The sequence below is a fragment of the Scleropages formosus genome, chromosome 9, assembly GCF_900964775.1.
Source record: "Scleropages formosus chromosome 9, fSclFor1.1, whole genome shotgun sequence".
Taxonomy (NCBI): Eukaryota; Metazoa; Chordata; class Actinopteri; order Osteoglossiformes; family Osteoglossidae; genus Scleropages; species Scleropages formosus.
In genome coordinates, this window is record NC_041814.1 from 15,489,641 (window position 1) to 15,513,359 (window position 23,719).

Sequence of the window (23,719 nt, forward strand, 5' to 3'; positions counted from 1 at the left end):
GATCAGCTTAACTGCCCCAACCCCCCGCCCCCGTACCACCCACCACAGTATATACAGGACACCCGTCTGTACTTTCAACAACATTTCAGCACAGAGAAGCAACGGCTCCAGCTAACCATTCAAATTACACTGTGCAAACTGAGGAACAGATGAAGCTCATCTGTCTCTTGATGCTCCTTGCTTCCTTCGATATGGAAGCCACAAAAGCAAATCCAGCCACTGCAGAGCCTCTGGTGGAAAGCAAATCTCGCTTTGCCATGCTTGATGATGTGCGGCTACTGGCCAATGGGTTGCTGCACCTGGGACAGAGCCTCAAGGAGTTTGTGCAAAAGACCAAAGGCCAGATTAATGACATCTTCCAAAAGCTTGATATCTTTGACCACTCCTTCTACCAGCTATCTGTTGTGACCAGCGAAATCAAGGAAGAGGAGGAGGAGCTGAAGAAGACCACCAGTCTCCTCAAGACCAACAATGAAGAAATCAAGAACCTGTCACTGGAGATGAACACCAAGGTCAATGACATCCTTCAGGAGCGAAATCAGCTTCAGACAAAGGTGGGGGGCTTGGAGGAGAAGCTGAGTGGTCTGGCCAAGAGTGTGATCCCCCCAGAGCAGCTGCGGGATATCACAGCATTGAAGGTGAGCCCATTGCTGATCCATCACATAAACAACAGAATCGTACTGTCCGTAGCACTACCATTTCAATAACGGCTCAGTATTTACAAGTATGCTCAAAAAGGGTAGTTGGTAGCATAGTGGTTAGAGCTGCTGCCTTTAGACCCAAAGTTTGCAGGTTCAATACGCAACTGTAGTACCCTTGAATTCCTCCAGTAAAATTACCCAGCTATATAAAGGGTTAAATATTGTATGCTGCTTAACACCAAGTCGCTTTGGGGAAAAGCATCAGTTAAATTAATAAATGTAGAAGTAGAGTTAAACATTTGAGTGGATCACTTTTTACAAATGTCTTGGGTTTTTACACCCTTTACTTGTTAATGACTGGTGCGAGTTAAGGAAGTTATAAACAAAAAAAATAAAATATCCAACAAGGTGTCAGCTCAAGTCCTGTCAAATATTATGTGACCTTCTCTCACAGGAAGTGATTGAAGCTCAAGAAAAGAACATTCAAACCCTGCTTTTCACAGTCCAAGGACAACAGGACCAGCTCAACTACCAGAGCAAAAAGATCAAGAGTCTGGAAGAGAAGGTGACACCTTTTCCTAATATCTGTTTCAACAGTCTCAATTAACAGCCCTTCAGAGACTCACTAGGAACTATGTGTTGAAGTGATTAACTCAAATGCTCTGTAATTTACCATTTAATTCATGCCTTAGAACATTTGTCAGTTTGGAGGGGGGGGTAATTCATTTGCAAATTTATTAGTTTACAGTGTAAATCTACCTTTGCATTATAGCTTAGCTATGAAATGTTGCAAGAGACTGCTGAAAAACTGGAAAGACTGAACCCCAGAGCATCCAGTCTCACTGAACACCTGAACAACACCTCCTCCAACACTAGTTCTGACACTTATGGTAAGGTGGGAGGAACTGCACTCATAACATGGTTTAGAAGCACTTAAAAAAAATCTGTTGTTTCAATATGTATTGTGATACTGAATGGTTCAAATGTGCTTCAGATCTTCCAGCAGACTGTAATGAGGTCTTCAACAGAGGAGAGAGGATCAGTGGAGTTTACTCCATAAAGCCAAACAATTCAGACCCTTTCAATGTATTCTGTGAAATGACTGCAGGTAAGAGACAGGCCTTCACTGACATGCCGATAATCGCAATACAGAGGACTTGTGTGGAACAAAAAAAAAAAAAAACAAAAAAAAGGGTACCAGGGCCTTCGGAATGAATACTGGTATAAACCGTGGTCTTGGACTAATTGGCCGTACTTCAATATTTGCGTGTCTGCATCTACTTCTCTCCATCTGCTGGCAAAATGCACTTTTGTTTACTCTGAGCTGTACATCACTTGAGGAAAGCATCTGTTAAAGGAGTAAACATGAAAATAAATGGAGAAGGAATGTCAAAATGAACAAGAATCCATTCCAAACGCAGATGTAACCAACTACATGTCAGCGGAAACTGGTGTAGACAGAACATTTACTAATCATGTTTCCTATTTATAAATGTCAAGTCTTGATGTCCTTGCTCTTGGTAGATGGCGGATCCACTGTTATTCAGCGTAGACAAGATGGGTCCGTGGATTTTGACCAGACTTGGGAGAAGTATGAAAATGGATTTGGAGAGCTTCAAAGTAAGTTACTATGCTTCAGTACAAACCTAAACGCTTTTCAATACAAACCTAAACGCCTTTCAATACTGAACCGGTATTACACACTAAACTAGTGTTTAGAGATTAAAAAAATGCAGGTAATCCCTGCATTAGAAAAAGATTTGTTTCCCTCCTTTAGTCTCACTTTCAGTCTATGAGCTGAATGTAACCAGAACACTCAAGTACAGGAAGTGACAGTACCGTGGCAGTTAAATTTAAGGAGACAGCTGACAGATTGGCGGCTTCCTTTATTTAGTTTTACTGAGCAGCAACAGTAATTACATGAGTCATACTGGAGAGCAGCCAACAGATACCGTCACAAAGCATTCTAAATGCAGAAATCTCCAGCTAAAAATAAGATCCTCTCAGTGTCTTCATTTTCTCTGACACCGAGATAACTGCTACACCGCTGGACAGCCAGAATCTTAGGACAGTCCATGGGTGGTCTGCCATAGAAGAACAAACTGTGACACACCTAATGTGACCTGTCACCACCTCCACAGGGGAGTTCTGGCTGGGCCTGAAAAAGATCCACAGCATCGTCTTTCAGAGCAGTACCATTCTGCAGATCCAGCTAGAGGACTGGAAGGGTGACAAGCGCTCTATTGAGTACCAGTTTGCAATGGATGGTCCATCCTCTCAGTACACCATCCACCTGCGTCAGGTGTCTGGGGACCTGCCAAATGCCATGGCCAACCACACCGGCATGAGGTTCTCCACAAAAGACCACGACAATGATAACGACGACGATTTCAACTGTGCAGAAAACTACACAGGTACTAACCTTTAAGCAGTAATTTACCAAAATAGTCCCCAAGAGAGACCAAGGAGTCCATCAGCAAACAAAAATAATTGTGACCCATCACTTGTTATATCTGAGCTGCTAGATAGTTTGACTTTGTGTAATGAAAGCACTAGTCATCTACATTGGACATCTCTACAGATTACTTTCTACATATAAATCTTAAAATACTGTATCATTTAAATACTTGTCTCTATGTAATCTTAAAAGAAAATATTAGAACAACTGCAGGCCTGCACAGTGGAATTATGCACATTTTCCATTCACAGTCCTCTGCTCTGGCCATTGACACAGTACTGTTCTGGTGGTTCGCAGGTGGCTGGTGGTTCAGCGCATGTGGGGACACCAACCTCAACGGGAAGTACATGCGAGTGAAGCCCAAGGGCCGTGCCGAGAGGAGGAGTGGAATTTATTGGAGGCCTGAGAGGGGGAACGCATACTCCATTAAGTCTACTAAACTGTCGATCCGTCAAGCACCAGACGATAGCGGCTTCCACTGAAAGCATCTCCTGGGAGACAGGACAAGCTCATCGGCCTGTATAAAGACATGTATTTGAGCAGCAATTCAAGTGAGGGGTCTCGTTCAAACACACCAGGTCACTATGGGAAATTATGGAAACACACACAGCCATTTTCAGGGGTCATCGGTTCTTCAATTCAAGTTATAAATCAAAGCTTGTTTCTGTCTAACTTGCATAACGCAGAGTAAAATGATAGCACTGTAAGACTAAACTAAACCTAATCGAAAGATGATTTGTGACTGAAATTCTACCACATGTGGCAAAACACATTATGTCTCTGTCTGTAACTGTATGTTTTCTTTGGCTGGATGTTTTATTATGCCTTCAACTGAATGCAATTCCACACACCTGCAAACATCATACATACGTATAAAACAGATCAAATAACAGAGTTAGAAAAAAGTTTTTTTTTTTTTTTTTTTACTTGATATTGTAAATATAGGTTTTTCATAGTAAATTTACATAGCAAGCAAAGGTAACTATCAATGTAAATACATTTTTTTTTGCATGTATTTGTGCTTCCAACTACTAACAACTTGTTTTGCATATGAGTTTGGTGCTGTGTATATATTTTGTTACAAACCACATGTTTACAGATATGACCTTCCAGTCACTTCCACTGAGGACTAAATATATGGTATTTATAAATGTGGCAACTGTGAGAGCCTGTCATTTCCACTTTGAGTATTTCATTTCAGTGCACTTACTGAAATTACAGTGCCAATTAAAAGTTACTGCTTCCACAAAAGAGTAGTTTCCAAATTATGAGAGATCTGAACTTTGACAAAGGATAATCTTCCCTGCAAACCACAAATTACAGATAATTTATCTTAGTGTTTAATCTAATTTTAAACACATTTGAAATGTTTGGAGAGCTTTCTAAACTTTACATCACAATGCCTTCCACAAGGGCACAAAATGCGCTCCTCCGATCTTAACTGCAATTAAGGATTACTGCGATATAAACTATGTGAATGATGATGATGAACATGAACCAAATGATATTTTATGCAAACATTCCATCCAACATAATGGACATTTGTGTTTATTCAGTTCTTGTTTAGCTGCTCTCCTGTTATTGGGATTTACGTTTTCCTTTTTTTGCCATATTTATGAGATTACAGGTAAAGGATCAAGTGAAGCAAATGCACTCTGGGGTTAGCAGAGCACATGTCCATCCGCACTACAAAAATCATGATTGCCACTGATCTCCAGACTTGAGTTAGTACTCTGTTGACGAACATTAGGACTGAGTGCACAAAGGGAGCTGTGCAGCAGTTTCATGTCAGCAAACAAAGGCCCAAGGGCAAGCAGCCAGGGTGGGGGGCTTTGTCAATACAACTGTCTGATAAGACCCTCCACCATCCCGTTTAATGATCAACCTCGGACTGAAACAGCTGCACACGCCAGCTACCAGGTCATTGCAAGGTCGGACATCGTAACAGCCAAGTTACTGGTCCTGGTTTACTCATCGTGGACACAAAAATGAGTGAAGCTCATCAAAAAATTTTCTTCTTATTAAGGATCACCTTAAGGATCAGTATCTGAAAGCCACATTCAAGAATTGTGCCCACTGTGAACTAGAGAGTTCTCTCTGTGGCAAAAGCTATTCTCCAAAGGGTTTCTTCTAGCTCTGCACAGGCCTTGCAATTGCAACTGCACACTACTACGTGAATTTCATTCTTCCCCCATTTTGCACTGGGAAATGACAGTACAGCACTGTAGTTTTAATTCTTACTATAAATTTGAAAAAATTATTGAACAGTACTATTTGGAGTAACACAGAATCCGTATACACTGCCATATCATGCTACAAATGGTGTGGTCATACATTTTGAAGGTAACGATATTCTCCAGTTTTATTTAGCAGCATTTTCTTCATTGTTCTATTTTCTGAATTTTCTTTTCAAGGCAAACAGGACACTAGATGTGTTCACCCACCAAGCCAAGAGATGACAATAAAGAACATTCAAACAGAAGTACAGGACTGACTTAATTCTACTCATTTCGACAACAGTTACAATTGTGTTCATGAGTGTCACTGATCAACAATCTGCGGAACAGTGCAAATGTTTATGGGATAAATATGTCAAAAATTAGTACTGAATAGAAGTTTGTGGAGACAAGGTATTACTGTTTTTAGAGATTTGAAATTAATTTTAATTATCTACAAATAAAAACAATACAGTAAAAACTGTTTGTCGTAGCAAGACTTTTAAAGGAACCTAACTCAAGAATAAATTGGGGGATAGCTTGTACTGATTGTGACTTTGGAGTTAAACCTGTAAACTCTGGAGTTAAGCAAATCAAACTGTGCTCCTATGTTGGTCACTGTAAATCTAGTGGACTTAATTCTTAGGATTTCAATATATGTTTTGCAAAATATAGTTCCTGCACAAATGTGAAAACAAATTTTAGTACTGTTGTAAGGAACATTCAGTTGAGATACTGCTGTTTCTATCCGCTGACCTCAGCGTTGAGACAAAGGCGGTGCTATACCTGTAGGTGGTGTTGGGCACGTAGATGTCTTTGGCGGGGAACTCAAGGATCTCCCTGGTGGGCCGCACTCGACTGTCTGGGTAGGGCTTCACCTGCAGCAGCTCAGGGGTCAGACAGTAATGGGGGTTCTCTGGGGCCGGGGAGATGTCGATCTTCAGCTGGGCTGCGGATGGCACACGGTGCTCACTGACACATCCTTCACTGTCTTTGTTTCAGTTAAACAACTAGGTGCTATAACACAACAAGATGTGCATAGTTGTGCATCAAATAGGTCCATGGTGGTCTTACCTGTAATAGGCCTTAGCCTGCGCAGCACTGACGAGGGTCTTCTCATGTCTGCCAGGAACTTGTACAAATCTTCATCGCTCAGACGGTCTCCTTCCTGCAGAACACAGGGAAACAGACAAAACGTCACCCTATGCCTGCATCAACCCATCCAGGTGACTACAGAAAAGCTTTAAAGTAGGCACTCAGCCAAGGCACGCGGGCTAATGCCAGGTCTGCACTGGTGAAGGACACTTGCTGACCTGCTTGAAGAAATTTGTCACAGTGAGGGTGGCAGGTCGGAAGCTGGTCAGGCTACAGGACTCATCACCGCTGGTGGTCCTCTCCAGTGACCGGCGGCCCACAATGCTCGAGTTTCTTCGCTCCGACCACGAGCCTTTACGCTCTGCAAGGTAGTTCAGCCACAGGTCACAGGCCATCACCTCACAATTTCATATACTTGTTAGAAACTAAAAGTTGTTGTTATGCCAAATTGCCGTGACGCTGGGTCCAGTAAGAGCACCTGGAAGGGGCATTTCCAGCTCTGTGTCACGCTCCAGGCTGCCCGCGCTGTTCACAATGTTCATTAGGTGGATCGCTGTCCAGGCAAAGGGCATGCGGTACCGACCCAAGCGCTGGCAGAACTGCTCCGACTGGGCCCGCAGCTTCTCCAGCTTTTCCTTGTTCTGATTAACATGGAAATCCAAGACCACGATAAAAAATCCACCAAAGATTTCAGCAGCGTAAATCTCTGAAGAATAAAGCATGTACCACTTTAAATTGTTATATATTAAATTATTTACTTAAAAATGGATAAAATACTACATCACAGAAGTAGTATTTTGAGTCCAAAAGAAAATCTGGGGGGGGGCATATATCACAGAAATGAGGCCTTCCTACTTTGGCTGCATCTGACTCTTTGAAGACCATGTACGGCTCAGCACACTCTCCAATATCCCCCTGTTGCAACACCTTCTCCAGCTGAAAGAATAACCAACAGAAGTTCTATAGGAAGGCTGCAGATTGAAGCATTTTCACACCTTTAAACTAGAATGAAAAATTGCTCTGCTGCATCTACTTTAAAGCAATTTAGAATAATCAATTCACCAGAAACATTTTCTGACTGTGTGAGGAAACTGGAGAATCCAGAGGAAACCCATGCAAACAAGGGGAGAATGGGCTGGACTCAGGCCCACCTCCAAACCCAAAGCCCAAGACCTGTGAGGCACAAGCCCTACCAGCTGTGCCACCATACCAAAACATTACAACCCCACACAGAGATTCCAGCCCACCTCACATAAGCAGTTCTCATACAGGATGAAAATGTCAACTCCTGGACTGCAGTCACACTACTTCACACACGTGAGAGGAAGGAGTTAGGATCTGTCTCTCACCTTGATGACCAGGAAGACATCCTGCGAGGGGTAAGTAATGGAAAAGATGGCAGACCGGGCAAGAGTAGAGATGGCTGCTGATTGGATGTGGGGTCGTAGCATTGACTTTGTCTGCTCGGAGTTCAAGTCAAAGAAAAAATTCTCCGAAATCTGACAGAAGGGGGTAAACAACCACAAAAGCATGAAGACACCACTCAAAAACATTTTTCAGGTGATTAATCAGGAATCAGTACTACCCCCTAGTGTTCAGAAATTATATTTTAAAGGGAATTTTAAAGAAAGATTCAAAAAAGCACTATAATTTCTGGCCTAAACCACAGAGAATGGGCCTTTACGAAATCTTGAAAATCTTTAGGGTACCTCTTTCCTCTTCTTCGTACGTTTCATAGTCTTAATGCATTTCAAAGACTGATGTGTTGGAATGGCATCTGGGAAAAGCACAACGACATACCTTTTTCTTTTCCTTGACATCATATAAGGCCAGACTGGCAAAAATCGGCTCGATTTCTATTTCAAACCTTCAAGACAGTAAGATGCGAGTCAGCAAAAGGAACCAGTTGATGCTGTGCTTTCGAAAACACATTTTAAAGTGTTCTCCACTTACTTCAAGGACAAGCACTTGACAAGTAGCCGCTGGCCAAAGTGTTCTTTAGGCACCTCAGGCACACAGTGGCGTTCAATGGGCTCCTCCTTTTGGTTTGCAAAACATGGAAAAAGGAGCTCTGTCATGATTGGGGAACCTCCAAACTGCACATTTAGAAAACTGTACAACAAACACATTTAGGAAAACGAATAATACTGCTTTTGCTCAAATTAGTAATAAACAAGCATGAATAATTATGCACAATCCCATTCTGTTATAATTTTACAATTAATGCTATCTGATAAGTCTTAAAAGCATTATCAGCTGCACAGTTCCGGATGGAGTCTGAAAGAAAAGACCTTTGCCAGAACCATTTATTTGGAATCCATAAAGCCTGCAAGAACACCCCAAGACACTGTCATACCTCATCCAGGGCAGGGTGCAGGGCAAAGAGCTCGCGGTGGCGCTGCGCCTTCCTGCTGTCCTCATTTTGCCTGTCAATTTCTTCATTAGGCGCTCGGTCCAGCAGGCGTGGTAACAGGGCATCAGGCACTGAGTTTTTCAGGTCAAAGATGCTGCAAGCCCAGCTGCCCCGTGGAGTGTCGTCCATAGACATGGAGCGCCGCTTCAGGTCATCCTGCAACACGTAACCAGCAGGCTCCTACACTTGTCACACCACTTACAATCAATGACTCCCCACACAACTGACCTACTCACCTGATCATCCTGGTAGCTGCTGGCATCTGGCATTTCGTCTGACTCAAAGACCTGCTTTGGCAGACCCTTCTGCCTCTCCTTCTGTTTGTCAAGTGTGTTGGGGTTAAACCCTGTGCCCAGTTTATGGTACCTATTTGACAGAGCGAAAAACACAACTTTTCAAATGCATACACATGAATCTGCCACAAAACATAAAGGGTAGGCATACAACTCAAAATTATTGCTGCAGCTATTAAGTTTGTCATAAAGGGTACTCAGGACAGCACTCACAGTTTTAACTGTATTTATTTCAACACAAGATTTAAACACGTGACATTTAACCATGTCTTACAGTGTGATGAACTCCTCCAGACAACATGACGTTGTGTGTTTGTTTATGTTTCCTTGATGTCTGTACACACTGAAGGGCTGCGGCCGAAAAGCACTCGGTAAATTTCACGTTTAAATTTAATTTTGCAATAAACAATCAGAGCTATAAGTTCAATATATCCCAAGGACCCAGCACTCACTGTACTAACATTTTCTTGGAAGTATTTATCCATATGAATTCAGTGATTTGTCTGTGATAGCCACCCATTTTGCCTATTTCATATAAGCATTAATTATGGACCTGCTATTGGGATATGAACCTTTAACCTTCAGGTTAAAAGTCTATGTCACTGCTCTACCTGTTGCCCAAAACAACAGCAAAGTTCACATCCATATACCAGCCAATGGAATATAAGGAGACTTCTTACTGTTACTGACTGGCTGAGACAGAGTTGTTCTGTATACCAACCCACCACACATTTAGAGTATTGTGTCTTTCAAATCCTTTTCATGACTCACAATTTTGCCTTTTGTTGGTAGTTAACATGAATTTGTAACCTGAAGGTTACCGGTTTAAGCCACACCCACTACTACTGTAATAACCTAGAGCAACATAATTACCCTGAACTGCTACTGTGAAAACGCCCAGCTGTACAAAGAGATGAAGGTGCTTTGAATAAAAGCGTGACCTAAGCACCAAATTTACAATAATAATAATTTAAACAGGCCTTGTGTTGCAGGAGCAGAAGTGGAATGCCAAAAGGAGAGAAAACACTACTGTGACTAAAATATTGACTATGTACAAGGGGTGTGCGGTATTCTAAGACCGCTCTTGCAACCCAACACTGCACTTCTTGCAAGTTGTGCCATTTCCCAATTATTTCCCCAGCATACACTACATGAAGTCTTAACGTTACGGGAATTCTTTGTCACCAGACGAGTAGTAACCTGTAAATTTTACGACTGCATGTCAGGTCTAAAGGTGGCGTAAGGAAATTACAGTCATCCCAAAGATACGCGCATTTGATTTCTTTGCACTTATCAGGACTGAATTTGGATGTTGCCGACAAATGAGTGGAACTAGACACTTTACATGAATCATTGACACTTTACTGCAAAGTGATCTGATTGATTAACCACAATGATTAACCAGCATTTTGCTGATACTTCATCTAAGGTGACTTGCAATGCTAGATACACTGCACTAAACTCCTCACAGGCACTGAAGCATTCATACGCAACAGCGAGATAACAGACACACACACACACACACACACACACACACACACACACACACGCAGACACACACAAACTCACTACTGGAAATTTAGAGTCACCAACTCACCTGAAACACATCTTTGGACTATGAATGGAAACTCACATGCACAGAGGAGAAGGGAGGAGTTCACTGACAGGCATTTATATGTTAATTATTCTGTGTATATTGGTGTTTTTACGTATTCTTCTTTACATTAACATGTTCAGTATTCAGTATATGTTTTATTAGTCTTGCATAAGCTCAAGTTTATTGTATCATATCCCATAAGATTTATGTACTGACAGATTTAGACAGTTTCTGGCTCAGCGTTGGCAGCAGAGAGATTTAAAATACATATGCATAAGCACACACACACACAGTCTACAGGCAAGTCAGAGTCACCAATTCACTGGAAACATGTCTTTGGATTATGCGGCTAACTCGGTGCACTTAGAGGAAGCTGACACTTTGTTAGGTGTACGGTATGTAATGAGACAAACAAAGAAAGGTGGACAGCCATACAGTATTACGGCGTAATTAACGAAGGAAAGCTGGCTTGTTGTGACAACTAATGTTAACTATTGAAGTAACTGTGTCCATTTTAATGGGATTTGGTGATATTTTAACATAAATGGGTGTCAGTTTTGAGGCTGAGCAATGCACAAAAAGTTTACCATTGAAACTGGTTTGAGAACTCACCTTACAAAGGGTTTGTCAGGAACGCATGACCTTTGTAAGGTGGGGGAAGACTACCAAACTACACTTACAAACAAATCAACTTACTGTAGGCAATGCCAAGAGCCAATCAGAAATAATCATTAAAAAAAAAAATGTTGCATAAAAGAAGCTGACTGCACTAATTAAAACATCTTGTGGAATCTCTCTTGAAGCTAAGCAACTTACTTTCGATTGACCACAGCCCAGTCTTCTGTGTAGGACCTCGCACAGTCCCTGACATGAGGGTCATTGTCACTGGAAAGAAGAGAGGTATTGTTAGAGTGGCCTCAACTGCACTTGGGAACAACTTCCTCAAAACACACTACGGCAGAACTGTACTCATTATTGGAAAATGGCCACACGTCCGAAAAACAAAATATCTCACAGCCAGGTTCTTCTTAGGGCTGTCACTTATTGAGCGATGTAAGTTACGTGTTTATGTCAGCAATCGCATCAAGAGATCGAGAGACAAAATTTCTCCCAGTACCAGCATGCTAAGCAAAGTGCTGCTGAGATACTTAAAGAAATCAAACAACTTTTCTGGAAGCCAAACTCCAGCAGTGTTCTTCTGGACACATGAACGTAGGCCCCCAGTGCACGCACAGGGAGCAAGGCAATGCATGGTTGATTCAATGACTATCCCGCTTGGTGGAGACCACCCAGTCCTTCCTTGTTCTGCTCACCCTTCCTCAGGCACAGCCTGCCCCAGCGTGCGGCATTCCCGGGGCACATGCAGCACCTCGATGTCATCGGGTGGAAACTCAACAAGGTCCCGCAGAGGCCCTGACTCAATGATGGGTGGGTGTGTGATGAGGTACTCCTCAAAGTCCACAGGCTCCACAGCCTCGGTGAGTGGGACCTGTAGTCACAGAAGACCAAGAGAGACTGTCTGAACTACTGTGCATCTGGAAAATCCAACTCCAAACTACACGGGTCATTTAAATTTGATACCTGAAACACCAAAAAAGGTGTCTTACTATTCATATAATCTCTTGGCATCCAAAATTTAAACCTCAGTTTCACCAAAACAGAACAACCTGTAGCCACTGAGGAGGAAATTTTGAAGGCAGTGCACCTGAACGAAACATTCAGGACAGACGGCGTAAACCGTTGTGTCAAACAGAAGATCCAACAAGCCTAACCAATCGATGCGGTTTCTCCTTTCCTGCTCTTCTGCTGCACACCAGGCAAAATTAAGCAGATGACTGCCACAGACCTTTAAATCATTTGCATGGATCACTTCACAATAATGTAGTGGCAGTAACCAGACTGGAAGAGCACGTTGGAGCAAAAGAAAACTGTTACGTGCTGCCTCGGGAGTCACGCCTCCAGAGGATAACAAACAGATACGCTTTCTCGGGATTCCGCTTTTTGAGGAAGAAGGGGGGGGGGGGGGGGGGGGGGAATCTATGCAGGACCATATTGAGGGTCAAATTTCTTGTGCAGTCAAGTTTTTCCAGAAACCCCACCTAACCGATTACCAACCACTGTAATATATTAAAACAAATGTGCAAAAAAAGATCATATTCCGATCACTAGACCTACATATAGATGTGCCTATATAATGGAATTAAATCTAACTCCAAGTATAAGTGAGGAAGTACTTTGACCCCTTACACACCACCTAATTCACACAAAATGGGTTTTACAGTTATCCGCACACATTATAACTGATAAGACAAGGAATTTTGCAGTGGCCCCTGCTGATGGCCCTGGTGTGGCTCTTACCGTGTTACTGGCTGTGCTGGCACCAACAGTGAGGTTTTTGAGGAGCTGGGGGGATCCTCCATACTGGCCGGCGATCTGCTTCCTGACCTCCGCAGCAACAGTCCTAGAAAACAGCAAGAGATAGTTGATGCTTGCGAATGATCAGAGGAGCACCAAGCATATCTTCCGTTTCATTTATACAAAACAAGTCATTATACAAATAATTCAAAGCATCTACTCCAAACATCAAAAAAAGGCCAGCTACACATTTATCCATTCAGCAGACACTTTTCTCCAAAACGACGTATATCTCACAGAAAAATACAGCGAGTACATTACATAAACAGAAGTGGAGACTGGGACACAAACGTGATTCTAAAGTATGAGATGGCATAGTGGCACAGCAGGTAGTGCTGCTGTCTCACAGTGCCTGTGTGGGGTGAGAGGACATGGGTTCAATCCCCGCTCAGTCTGTGTGGAGCTTGCACATTCTCTCCCTGTCTGTGGGGGTTTCCTCCAGGTGCTCTGGTTTCCTCCAAAAGACATGCTGTTCAGGTTCCCCCATAGTATGTGAGTGACACAGAGAAAGTGTGTTTCACTGATGTATGGATGAGTGACCCATTGTAAGTAGTGTATCTAGCAGTGTAAGTCACCTTGGTGAATAAGGTTTGTGGGCTGGTAACACTACATAGAGTTCACTGGAAGTTGCTTTGGAGAAAAGCATCTGCTAAATGAATGTATGTAAATGGAAGTAGTTAATTTCTCAGATTCCACTACTCATTTAAGATTTAAGCATTCTATGTAGTTATCACAGCAAATCAATTACTTTGGTGTCAGAAAACCACAAATAAATCTGATAACATCATGCAGGGAACGCATGTTTCTGCAGCGCTGTATGTCGATGTAGCCTGGCTTTATCACAGGTGCAGTACTGGCCTCAGGAACCAGCAGACATTGCCGTTTTGTCTTGTGTTCGATTTCTTTCAATACCCCTTCCAACACACACATTTTGGGGAAATCACTCTAGTTCTCACTTTAAAAATTGATTCCAAATATCATCTAAAGAAAACCAGAAAGCATTCAACAAAAATTAACCTTTATCCATACAGAAAAGGTCAATTTTTGGATTCCCTCTTTATGTGGGGACGGTTGTGTCAAAAATTACACAAGGCTAAGAAAGCTGAAACACAATCTCTCTCTCTCTCACACACACACACACCTTGCTAATTCCATATAAACCATAAGAGTTGTTCCACAAGTCACAGCACAGGACATCAGTAAGTTTCCTCCCTACCCCAAGAAAAAAAACATTTATCTTTCCATCTCACACACAAGGAGAAACATCAATAACAACAACGACTTGTTTAAACAAGAATCACAAATTCCTGTTGTGTTGCCAATAAACACCAGCATCGTCACGAGGGTTAATGCCATTTGCAAGGAGATAAGGGCTCTCTTTAAACCCCGGTGGCCAAAGTAAACACAGGATTTTACTGCTCAAGTCACAGGCCTGAGATCTTGGCTACACGATGGAAACGGCACTCTTTTCCACAGAAAAACATCTCACCCCTGACTAAACAGAGCTCCACACTGAAAACATTCACACGCTCCTCAGGACCTGCCTCGGGCCACATGTTACCGTACAGAAACTGTCTAACAGGAAGGATATACTGCTGTGGGTTCGAGTGCATGATCCCCTCCCATCTGGAAAAAAGGAGGGCAAATTAAAAATGGTCACATACCACAGATAAGTATTTTATGATTACTCATTTTGAGGAGGGGGGGGGCACGGCAGCACAGCAGGTTTGGCCAAGTCCTGCCCTCTGGTGGGTCCGGGGTTCGAGTCCCGCTTGGGGTGCTTTGCGACGGAGTGGCATCCCGTCCTGGGTGTGTCCCCTCCCCCTCCAGCCCTTCGCCCTGTGTTGCCAGGTTAGGCTCCAGCTCGCCATGACCCCACTTGGGACAAGCAGCTTCAGCCTGTGTGTGTGTCATTTTGAGGATGTCTTTGTCTAAATGGACTCAGAATGTTAAATTTGTTCACTAAACTATTTACAATGATTTACCCATTTACACAGCTGGGAAATTTTAACTGGAACAATTCACATTAAGTACCTTGATCAAGGTATGAGTGCAGGGTATTGCCTCTAACCACTATGCGACCTGCTGCTGTTCTGGGTAAAATGGTGAAGGCACCGAGCCAAGGTTGTACTAGGACCACACTGTACCTGGGGGTAGCGCAGTACACAGAGCAAGAGAAAACAAATGGAGGAAACCCATAATCTCCACCACCCCCCCATCTTATTGTAGTACCATCACAGAAAGATTGAGGAGGATGCTACTGAACACCATGGCAGACCATTTACCATCACCCTCCTCCCATCACCAGCTCAATTTCTATCCTTGACCTCGCCCCTCATCGCAAGAGTTTCAGCTTCACTCACCTTTGGAACTGCAGACGCAGGTAAACTGCACATCTTTCCTCCTCCCGTGTTATTGATGTGACGGAGTTCTCAGCACCAAATACAACCCCATTATCTATAACCCTTGGGCACAAAGCTCTCCAAAACAGAATTTTAAATCTGCACAGGGCCAACAAACTCCACGTTCAATCTGTGCAGGTTTGCATTTCACCTATAATCTTCTTAAATGCTATAACATACCTGACATCAAATGTATTAATCATTTCACCCTTAAGGATATTTATTTTTATTGGTGTTATGCAGAAGCAGTATGGTGTCGTAATGGGTAGCGCTGCTGCCTCACAGCACCTGGGACGTCGGGACGTAGGTTTGAATCTCGATCGGTCTGTGAGGAGTTTGAACGGTCGCCCCATGTCTGTGTGGGTTTCCTCCTACAGTCCAAAGACATGCAGTTCAGGTGCAAAGCGATACTGATCAGATCCAGACCGTTGCGACCCCGACCAAGACCAGCAGTTAGCAATGGTGAATGAGAGTGGCGTCATGCACAAGGTTTCCCACTGCTTTGTATGTCAGAACGCTTAAGAAATACTAGCAAAAAAGTAAGGATAACTAGAAGGTCAGGAATCACCTCTGGGGAATGTATTTTATGCACTGATTGCTATTACAGGTCAACTGATAATAGTCAAAATATCATTCTTAATATGGTTTTGTATTATTATTCTTTATTCAGCTGACGGAAGAACTGGACCGTTGTTCAAGAGTGAGGATATGAATCTAGATCCTAGAAATGCAAAATGACAACTGTAACCACTATGCTACCCTCTACTAATAACGGGATTGAAAGAGCCACGTCAAACACTTAAAACAACTTAGGGGCGATTTAAAATGCAAGTTTCTTGTACAGATGCATGACAGCAAAAGAAAACGACAGTTTGTTTCCCACTTGTCAGAATACTAACTGAGTAACCAGAATCATGTTCCACAGGGGTCACATTATTTGTGGCGACGGCCTTTCCGCAGGTGAAGCACAGAAGCGTTTTGGTGTGTGAAAACATTTGCGCCGCTGCTTGCGGTGTCGTGCGATAATTCTTCGGTACCGTAGCGAGGACAGAAAGCCGCACTCTGCCCAGGCTGACACTGCCTTATATTAAACTTGAGGACAGAGTACAAATAAAAGCCATTGGAGCCGAAAGCAAAGCGCTTGGGTAGGCAGTTGTTGGGTCTTTTTAAATTACACTGGCTATTGAGCGACTCGGTGGCATCGCCTTGAACACAGTAAGGACACAGTAAGCACCTCAGGACGCACAGGCACAATTAAAACCCATTCAAAACTGAGGCTTTAAAAAAGGGGGGGGGGGGGAAACACATAATGTAACAAGATCAAGGGGGGCAAAACCTTCTTTCCAGAGTTTTTTTTTAAGCATTTATTTGACACTTTTCTCCAAAGCAACTTACAACATTAGTCTACCTACAATTATTCACCCATTTATACAGCTGGGGAATGTTACTGGAGCAATTTTAGGGTAAGTACCTTTCTCAAGAGTACTACAGCTAGATGGGAGGGGGATTGAACCTGCAACCACTGCATCCAAAGGCAGTAGCTCTAACCACTATGCTACCAGCTGTCTTTTTTGTCTTTGGCCTAAAAGGCAACCCCCTTCAGTGATGGCTGCCAATTGTCTTGCATTTTCTTGTGCAAATCACAGCACACAGTAAACTAGGAACTCCTCCCCACTACATAACATAATGAGGAAGGCTTGTAGTACTCAGTTTGCCTTGTTTTACCACACGTTGCAGTTTCAGCAGACACACACTCATCCCATGCATTATTTACAACAGTCTGTCCCAATACAAGGTTGTGCTGGTCCAGAGCCCACAGGAAGCATAGGGTATGAGACAGTACATCTGGAACTGGATGCCAGTCCATTGTAAAGCACTCACACACACTTACTCACTCACACCTATAAACACTACAAGCAATACAGTCACATCTCTGGACCATGGAAGGAAAACAGACAGAGCATAAGGGAACACCCTTCACACGCACTGAAAAACATGCAGACTCCACAGAGACAAGGCCAGATACAAACCCACAGCACAGGAGCTGCAAAATACCAGCATTTCCTGCTGCAGCATCACGCTGCTCGCTCTAACACACAATCCTGGAAAAATGCAAAGTGAACCTGGAAGGATCAAATAGCTATTGCCTTTGACATCTTAACCACATAGAGGGGGGTCAGAGATTGGCTACAGAGACAGAATGTTTATTCATTTTGGAAAAAGAAACTTCAGTTTGATATTTTTGAAGTGTAAATTAGTAGCCAACTCCAAAATGATCACAAATATCTCGCAAACGCGTATCACAGGGTAAGGGGAAATAAGATTGAAAGGCAGTAATTCACACGATCACTTTAACTGCGGCAAATAATCCTACTAATAAGCATAGGTGACATAGCGGTTATAGGTAGCATAGTGGTTAGCGCTACTGCCTTTGGACACCAAGGTCACAGGTTTGATCCCCACTTCTGCTGTAGTACCCTTGAGCAAGGTACTTACCCTGAATTGTTCCTGTAAAATTACTCAGCTGTATAAATGGGTAAATGATCATAAGCATGTAATAATTGTGACCTTAACACTGTAAGTTGCTTTGGAGAAAAGTGCCAGAGAAATGTAAATCTAAATTACCCTATTATAACAGAAAGCAGTCGAGTTAAAGTGAGCAGATGAGCATCTCGCAGAATAAACCATCAGTCTTTCTTACAATGAACTTTGTGACAGCTTTACAAGATCCCCTCATTCACCCGTCAGGTGAAACTCAAGCTGGTGTCTTTGTTAATCTTATAAGTGCAACAGCACTGCAGAACCAAACATAAGAAAAAGTATATTTTTCTGGGTGGTGTTTTAAAGTTCAGAAGATATGCACTGTTTACAGGTCATAACATACTGAAACCTACATGCAGGCATACAAGCTGGATGAACAAAAAGAGCTGTTGGCTGAACACTGCTCAGTGTCAATACAGCTGAGAGTCAAGACAGGGCTTCAAGTGGTCTTCAACCCAAAAGCTTTGGCACCGAACACCATACTGTTATAAAGTGCATGTTGTTTGAGCATAATATTTGGCAAGAAATATGTCATATGAAGGTTTTATTGCTCATATCACCCTGATGCCTTAATATCCAGGGAAGATGCCAGAGAGCACCTGTCTCCTGTGACAGCAGACAGACTCCATGGGGCACCGGGGACCCATGATGCTCCAGGAGGTTGTTCTTCTCAAGCCTGGAGGTGTGAGTCCACATGTGCAGCCAGTGCCGTAGATGATGATGATGGTTATGATTGATGCTGACAATCTAGCCAGAAAGAGGGGTCACGGGGAAGGAGCCAAGCGACCACAAACATTGTGGGCCACCAAAGGGTAAAAATACTGTACCTGCTGAGCGTTCTCAAGTTATGGACAACACTTATGCTGCTATTAACTAAGTCGTGTAGAAAAGGGTTCAATGAAGTGTGTGCTTAACCCTAACTAGTAAAGGACTGAACGCGCAGACGTCTTTCGCCTGGACGCTAATCCGCACGTACAGACGCACTTATTTTATTTTGAAAACATTGCTCGCTGCCGGCGGCCCGTCTTCCCCAAATCAAACGTTTCAAGTCAGTCGCTCGGGGCGCCCAGCCGCGCTTTAGCCGGCGGTGTGTCACGAGGAGCGCGCGCGGCGCGGCGCAGCGCGGCGCACAGCTGGAGCGGGACAGCAGGCGGCGCGTCGGGACCGCAGCGCCCGTTATCAGCCGCTCCTCATCGGCAGCGGACCCATGTGTTCGCGGTACAAATTAAGATAGCTGGGTAGTGGGTACGGTAACCAGCCCCTTCTCAGCCTTTAGCTCGGAACGCGCTGTTTACACTTGTTTGCGTCATCATGACGCCGCGGCTCGGCTGTTTCACTAGTTTCCATAATGAGTGCATGATGATGTGTGTTGCGTGGTGGTAAATGGAGCGCGCCATGGCACTGATTGTAGAAAGAAACCCTTCGCTTCGTTCACATGGGGGCTTCTTTGTTCGGAGCGAAGCCGGCGAAACGGCGCCGGCAGAGGGCTCCGCAGCGCGCATGCACGGCAGCGGCTCCAGGGTCCAACGCAAACGCCACGGCCCCCGCGGACACTGACTCGGAGCCCCGGCGCCCAGTGACCCAGCTACGCCGCTTCCAGACGTATCCCACCCGCGGGAGCACCGCACGCTCCTAGTCCTAAGAGGAGGGTGGTGTGAGTGAATGACGGCGAGAAGAACGGCGCGTTCGTTTCACACCGCCGAAAAACCGTAGCAAAAACAGGAGGGGAAACACTACAGCACAGTCACAGCAGGGATCGTACTCTGCTCTCTGGGTGGGTCACTCTGGGCATCTTCACAGCTAGGCCCTTCTTCAGGGATCTATAACCCGGGATACGTCAACGCCGAACGCTTCTATCGAACAAGAAACTGGAATGGAGGGCCGAAAGCGCCATAATTGGACGTCGGAAGCGAAGAGGAAAGTGGCTAAACTCGGCTTACCTGCTAATTTTCTGGGCGAAGGCGCGGCGCTCAGCCATGGCCCTAGCCGCTTATTGCTTGAATTCCCTGGTGCTCCAGACGGCGGCTACTGGCGAGCGAGAGAGAGGCTGGAATTCGTACCGTAATCCTGGGAAAAGACGCGCAGCAAATTTCATTGATTTATTTGTTTACGTTTTGTTATTAATAATATTGCTATAAAAAGGGTACAGACGTGGTCCCTACCTACCCAGTCTTTAAACTGACCCGAACTAAAGTTTACGCCGGTTAAATGGTTTCAACTGGTATACTCACTGGTATTGAACCTCACATAAACAGCACCCTCCTTATTATATATATTGTGACTTTTTATTACTGTTCATAAACTCTGTAGAATTTTCTAAAAGAAGTGTCACTGCTTGATAACGAAACGGGAGTAACAAAAATAAAACTGCAGTAACTAAAAGTGTAAACTTTTTCTTCCAGCGTTGTCATTCAACGGAGCTGAATGGCGACCCAGCCGTTCGTTGGCCTCAGTGCGCAATGACTCACGTCCTGAGCGGAGAGGAAAGCCCAGAGGAAGGAAACAATTGGAGAGAGTAGGAAGCCAGTGGTCGGACGCCAAGGTGTGAAGTGTCGCTCACACACATACACACACACTGACTTACGAACACTACACTAGTCTACTACAGTTTTACCAGGTCACCGCTCGCTGGGAAAACTAACCAAAGTAAACTTGTACTTCTGAAAGGAACTAATTTTCTTTACTTCACAGTTACAGTACAAGTGACCGAATGTTCACGCCACTTCCGATTCGCTAGTGGTACGATTCAGCAGCGTTGCTCTTATATATAACGCGTTGTGACATTTGTTATTTAAATATTTATTACATGTAAATGTAGGTAGATGGTGTCCATAACAACATGACGTTCTTTTTCAGCAAAGGTCCCATAAATTCGTCATTTGATGCAAAGAAGACACTACTATAGCAAAAGTCTAAAAGAAAAAGGTGGTTTTAAATTGGTGTATGATTTATTTCCTTTGTAATTATAAAAGTGTTTCTGAACGCAATTTAGTCTCGGTTACTGTCTTTTTCTATATACATCACAGTCATGTGTGCTTTGTGTGAATGTGTGTGTGTGCGTATAACATATGTATACATACACACAGTACTATGTGAATGTACATGAACCCATTGGGGGGATGGTCATTCTTGTATAAAATATTAACTTATTAATCTTTATTATTTACACACCTGATTCTACTTACCTACTTGGTTTGACCAGTGCAACTTGGGGTTCACTTATTTTTGCACCTGCACTACTTCTGTTTTTCTACTACACAATTTCCTCTAACCCAACATATGGAATTGGTCATTACATGCCTATTATATTAGATAAGAAAAACTTCTGATTAAAAAACACTTCTGTGGTAAAACGAAGGGACACAAGGGGTCACATACTTTCAAGCAACACTGTATATATACACATACACTGTATACTATGGATATAACATTATACACACAAACATACTGTATATACCCCCACATGGGGTTTTGTGTGTGTTCTTCAAGATCGCATCCTCTATCAGAGGCCTTAAAGTTTAAGGGTTCTGCACAGTAGCTTAACTGTTTCTAGGACTGCATTCTTCTGGACAGAAGACTTCAGATATTGATCCCACAATCTGCTGGAGCCACTCTCCCAGTCTGGGGGGGTCACAGCCCCTGAATGCTCCTATTACCACTGAAGCCACTCTGGACTTCATCTTCCACATCCATTCCAGTTCTTCCTTCAGTCTTTGGTACTTCTTGATTTTCTCATGCTCCTTCTTTCTGATATTGCTGTCACTTGGGATTGCTACATCTATCACTTTATAATACAAAAAAAAAAATATTGGTGGAAGGGTATCGGGATTTGTCTATCTGCGTTTTATGCACCTACTCGAACGATGAACCTTGGTGCAGTAAGTGGTAGGTAAACTAGGTTTGCTTGAGACTCATGTCTGCAGCTATGTCTCCTCTTAATGTAATGCATAAATTGTACTTTTGCTGAGATGTACATCGCTTTGGACAAAAGCGTCTGCTAAATAAATAAATGTAAATCACATTGCCCTCTTCTCCTTCTTGTCGACCACCACTATGTCTGGTTAGTTAGCTAGCAACTGCTTGTCAGTCTGGAACTTGATGTCCCACAGGACCTTAGCTCTGCTATTTTCAACAGCCTTTGGCAGTGTCTCCCATTTGGACTTGGGGACTTTCAGTCTGTATTCTGCACATATGTTCTTGTACACTATCCCAGCTACTTGGATATGCCTCTCAGTGTACATTGTCCCAGCTTGCATTTTACACCCTAGTACTATGTGCTGGACTGTTTCAGGGGCATCTTTGCACAGCCTGCACCTAGGGTCCTGTCTGCTATAGTAGACCCTGGCCTCTATGGATCTGGTGCTTAGAGCTTGTTCTTGTGCTGCCATGATAAGAGCCTCTGTGCTGTCCTTCAGGCCAGCTTTTTCCAGCCACTGGTAGGATTGCTTGACATAAGCCACTGCCTTTATCTGGCGATGGTAGAGCCCATGGAGGGGCTTGGTCTTCCACAATGTCTCCTCTTCTTCCTCATCACCCTCTGTTTTCTGCTGCCTGAGATACTCACTCAGTGCTTTGTCCTGGGGGGGGGCCATCTTCCTGATATACTCTTAGATGCTCCTTGTTTCATCCTGCATAGTGCCTCTGATACTCACTAACCCTCATCCTCCCTCTTTTTTGCTTATTGTACAGTCTTAGAGTGCTGGACTTTGAGTGGAACCCTCCGTGCATCATGAGGAGTTTTCATGTCTTGACATCTGTGGCATCTATCTCCTCCTGTGGCCAGCTTATTATTCCAGCTGGGTATCTGCTGACTGGTAGGGCGTACATGTTGATGGCTTGGATCTTATTCCTATCATTGAGCGGACTTCTCAGGACCTGCCATACTCTCCAGAGGCATTTGGTTGTGGCTGACCTCCTTGCTGCCTCATTGTGATTCCCACTGACCTGTGGGATACCCAGGTACATGTAGCTGTCCTGTATGTCTGCAATTCTGCCAACTCCACTCCTGCAGTCCTGATCACCTTCTCTCTTCTCGATACCATTCAACCACACTTATCCAGTCCGAATGACATCCCGATGTTATCACTGTATATCCTGGTGAGGCGGATCAGTGAATCGATGTCTCGTTCACTCCTAGCATACAGCTTGATGTCATCGATGTAGAGGAGGTGGCTTATGGTTACTCCACTTCTGAACTTATATCCCTAAAAATTCTTTGCAATGATCTGACTAAAGGGGTTCAGGCCTATGCAGAACAGCAGCAGGGACAGTGCATCACCTTGGTACACAACGCACTTGGTCACTTGTGCGATGGCCTTGGAGTTGGCTTCCGGTGTTGTTTTCCAGAGGTGCATTGAGTTCTTGAGGAAGGCTATTCGTGTCCTGTTGGCCTTCTATAGCGTCAAGCACTCCAGTATCTATGTGTGGGGCATCGAGTCGTAGGCTTTCTTGTAATCAATCCAGGCAGTGCTCAGGTTGGTCTGTCTGGTCTTACGAGTCCTGCATGATTGCTCTATCGACCAGTAGCTGGTGCTTTGACTCTCTGCTGTTGTTTATATACAGTATAGATATATATATCTATATATATATATAAATAATATGCTACACAAATAATACATATACTCCTGGCCAAAAATATTGCCACCGAT

At 43.7% G+C, this 23,719-nt stretch overlaps 2 protein-coding genes across 18 annotated transcripts in view; one reads left to right on the top strand and one right to left on the bottom strand.

Moving 5' to 3' along the window:
• dock7 (dedicator of cytokinesis 7) overlaps positions 1 to 21,040 on the bottom strand; it is a 49,261-nt gene extending 28,221 nt beyond the window's left edge. For 10 of the 17 annotated variants that reach the window (XM_018754110.2, XM_018754109.2, XM_018754105.2 and 7 more), the window contains exons 1-14: positions 20,012 to 21,039; positions 13,072 to 13,174; positions 12,027 to 12,202; positions 11,530 to 11,598; positions 9,060 to 9,189; positions 8,767 to 8,979; positions 8,364 to 8,449; positions 8,211 to 8,277; positions 7,760 to 7,909; positions 7,266 to 7,346; positions 6,889 to 7,051; positions 6,629 to 6,771; positions 6,390 to 6,483; positions 6,102 to 6,264 (exon numbers count right to left, since the gene is read on the bottom strand). In XM_018754110.2, coding sequence (XP_018609626.1) covers positions 6,102 to 6,264; positions 6,390 to 6,483; positions 6,629 to 6,771; positions 6,889 to 7,051; positions 7,266 to 7,346; positions 7,760 to 7,909; positions 8,211 to 8,277; positions 8,364 to 8,449; positions 8,767 to 8,979; positions 9,060 to 9,189; positions 11,530 to 11,598; positions 12,027 to 12,202; positions 13,072 to 13,174; positions 20,012 to 20,049 — 1,676 coding nt within the window. In that variant the 5' untranslated portion in view covers positions 20,050 to 21,039. Of the gene's footprint in view, positions 1 to 6,101; positions 6,265 to 6,389; positions 6,484 to 6,628; positions 6,772 to 6,888; positions 7,052 to 7,265; positions 7,347 to 7,759; positions 7,910 to 8,210; positions 8,278 to 8,363; positions 8,450 to 8,766; positions 8,980 to 9,059; positions 9,190 to 11,529; positions 11,599 to 12,026; positions 12,203 to 13,071; positions 13,175 to 20,011 lie in introns of all 17 variants that reach the window. The other 7 variants (XM_018754113.2, XM_018754112.2, XM_018754108.2 and 4 more) reach the window with 2 other exon arrangements.
• Positions 96 to 3,990, top strand: angptl3 (angiopoietin-like 3). The gene is made up of 7 exons (XM_018754114.2): positions 96 to 638; positions 1,096 to 1,206; positions 1,414 to 1,531; positions 1,636 to 1,749; positions 2,166 to 2,261; positions 2,783 to 3,055; positions 3,397 to 3,990. Exons 1-7 carry the CDS (start codon positions 150 to 152, stop codon positions 3,579 to 3,581), a joined length of 1,386 nt encoding a protein of 461 aa, XP_018609630.2. The 5' UTR covers positions 96 to 149; the 3' UTR covers positions 3,582 to 3,990.
• Positions 21,041 to 23,719: the final 2,679 nt, after the last annotated feature.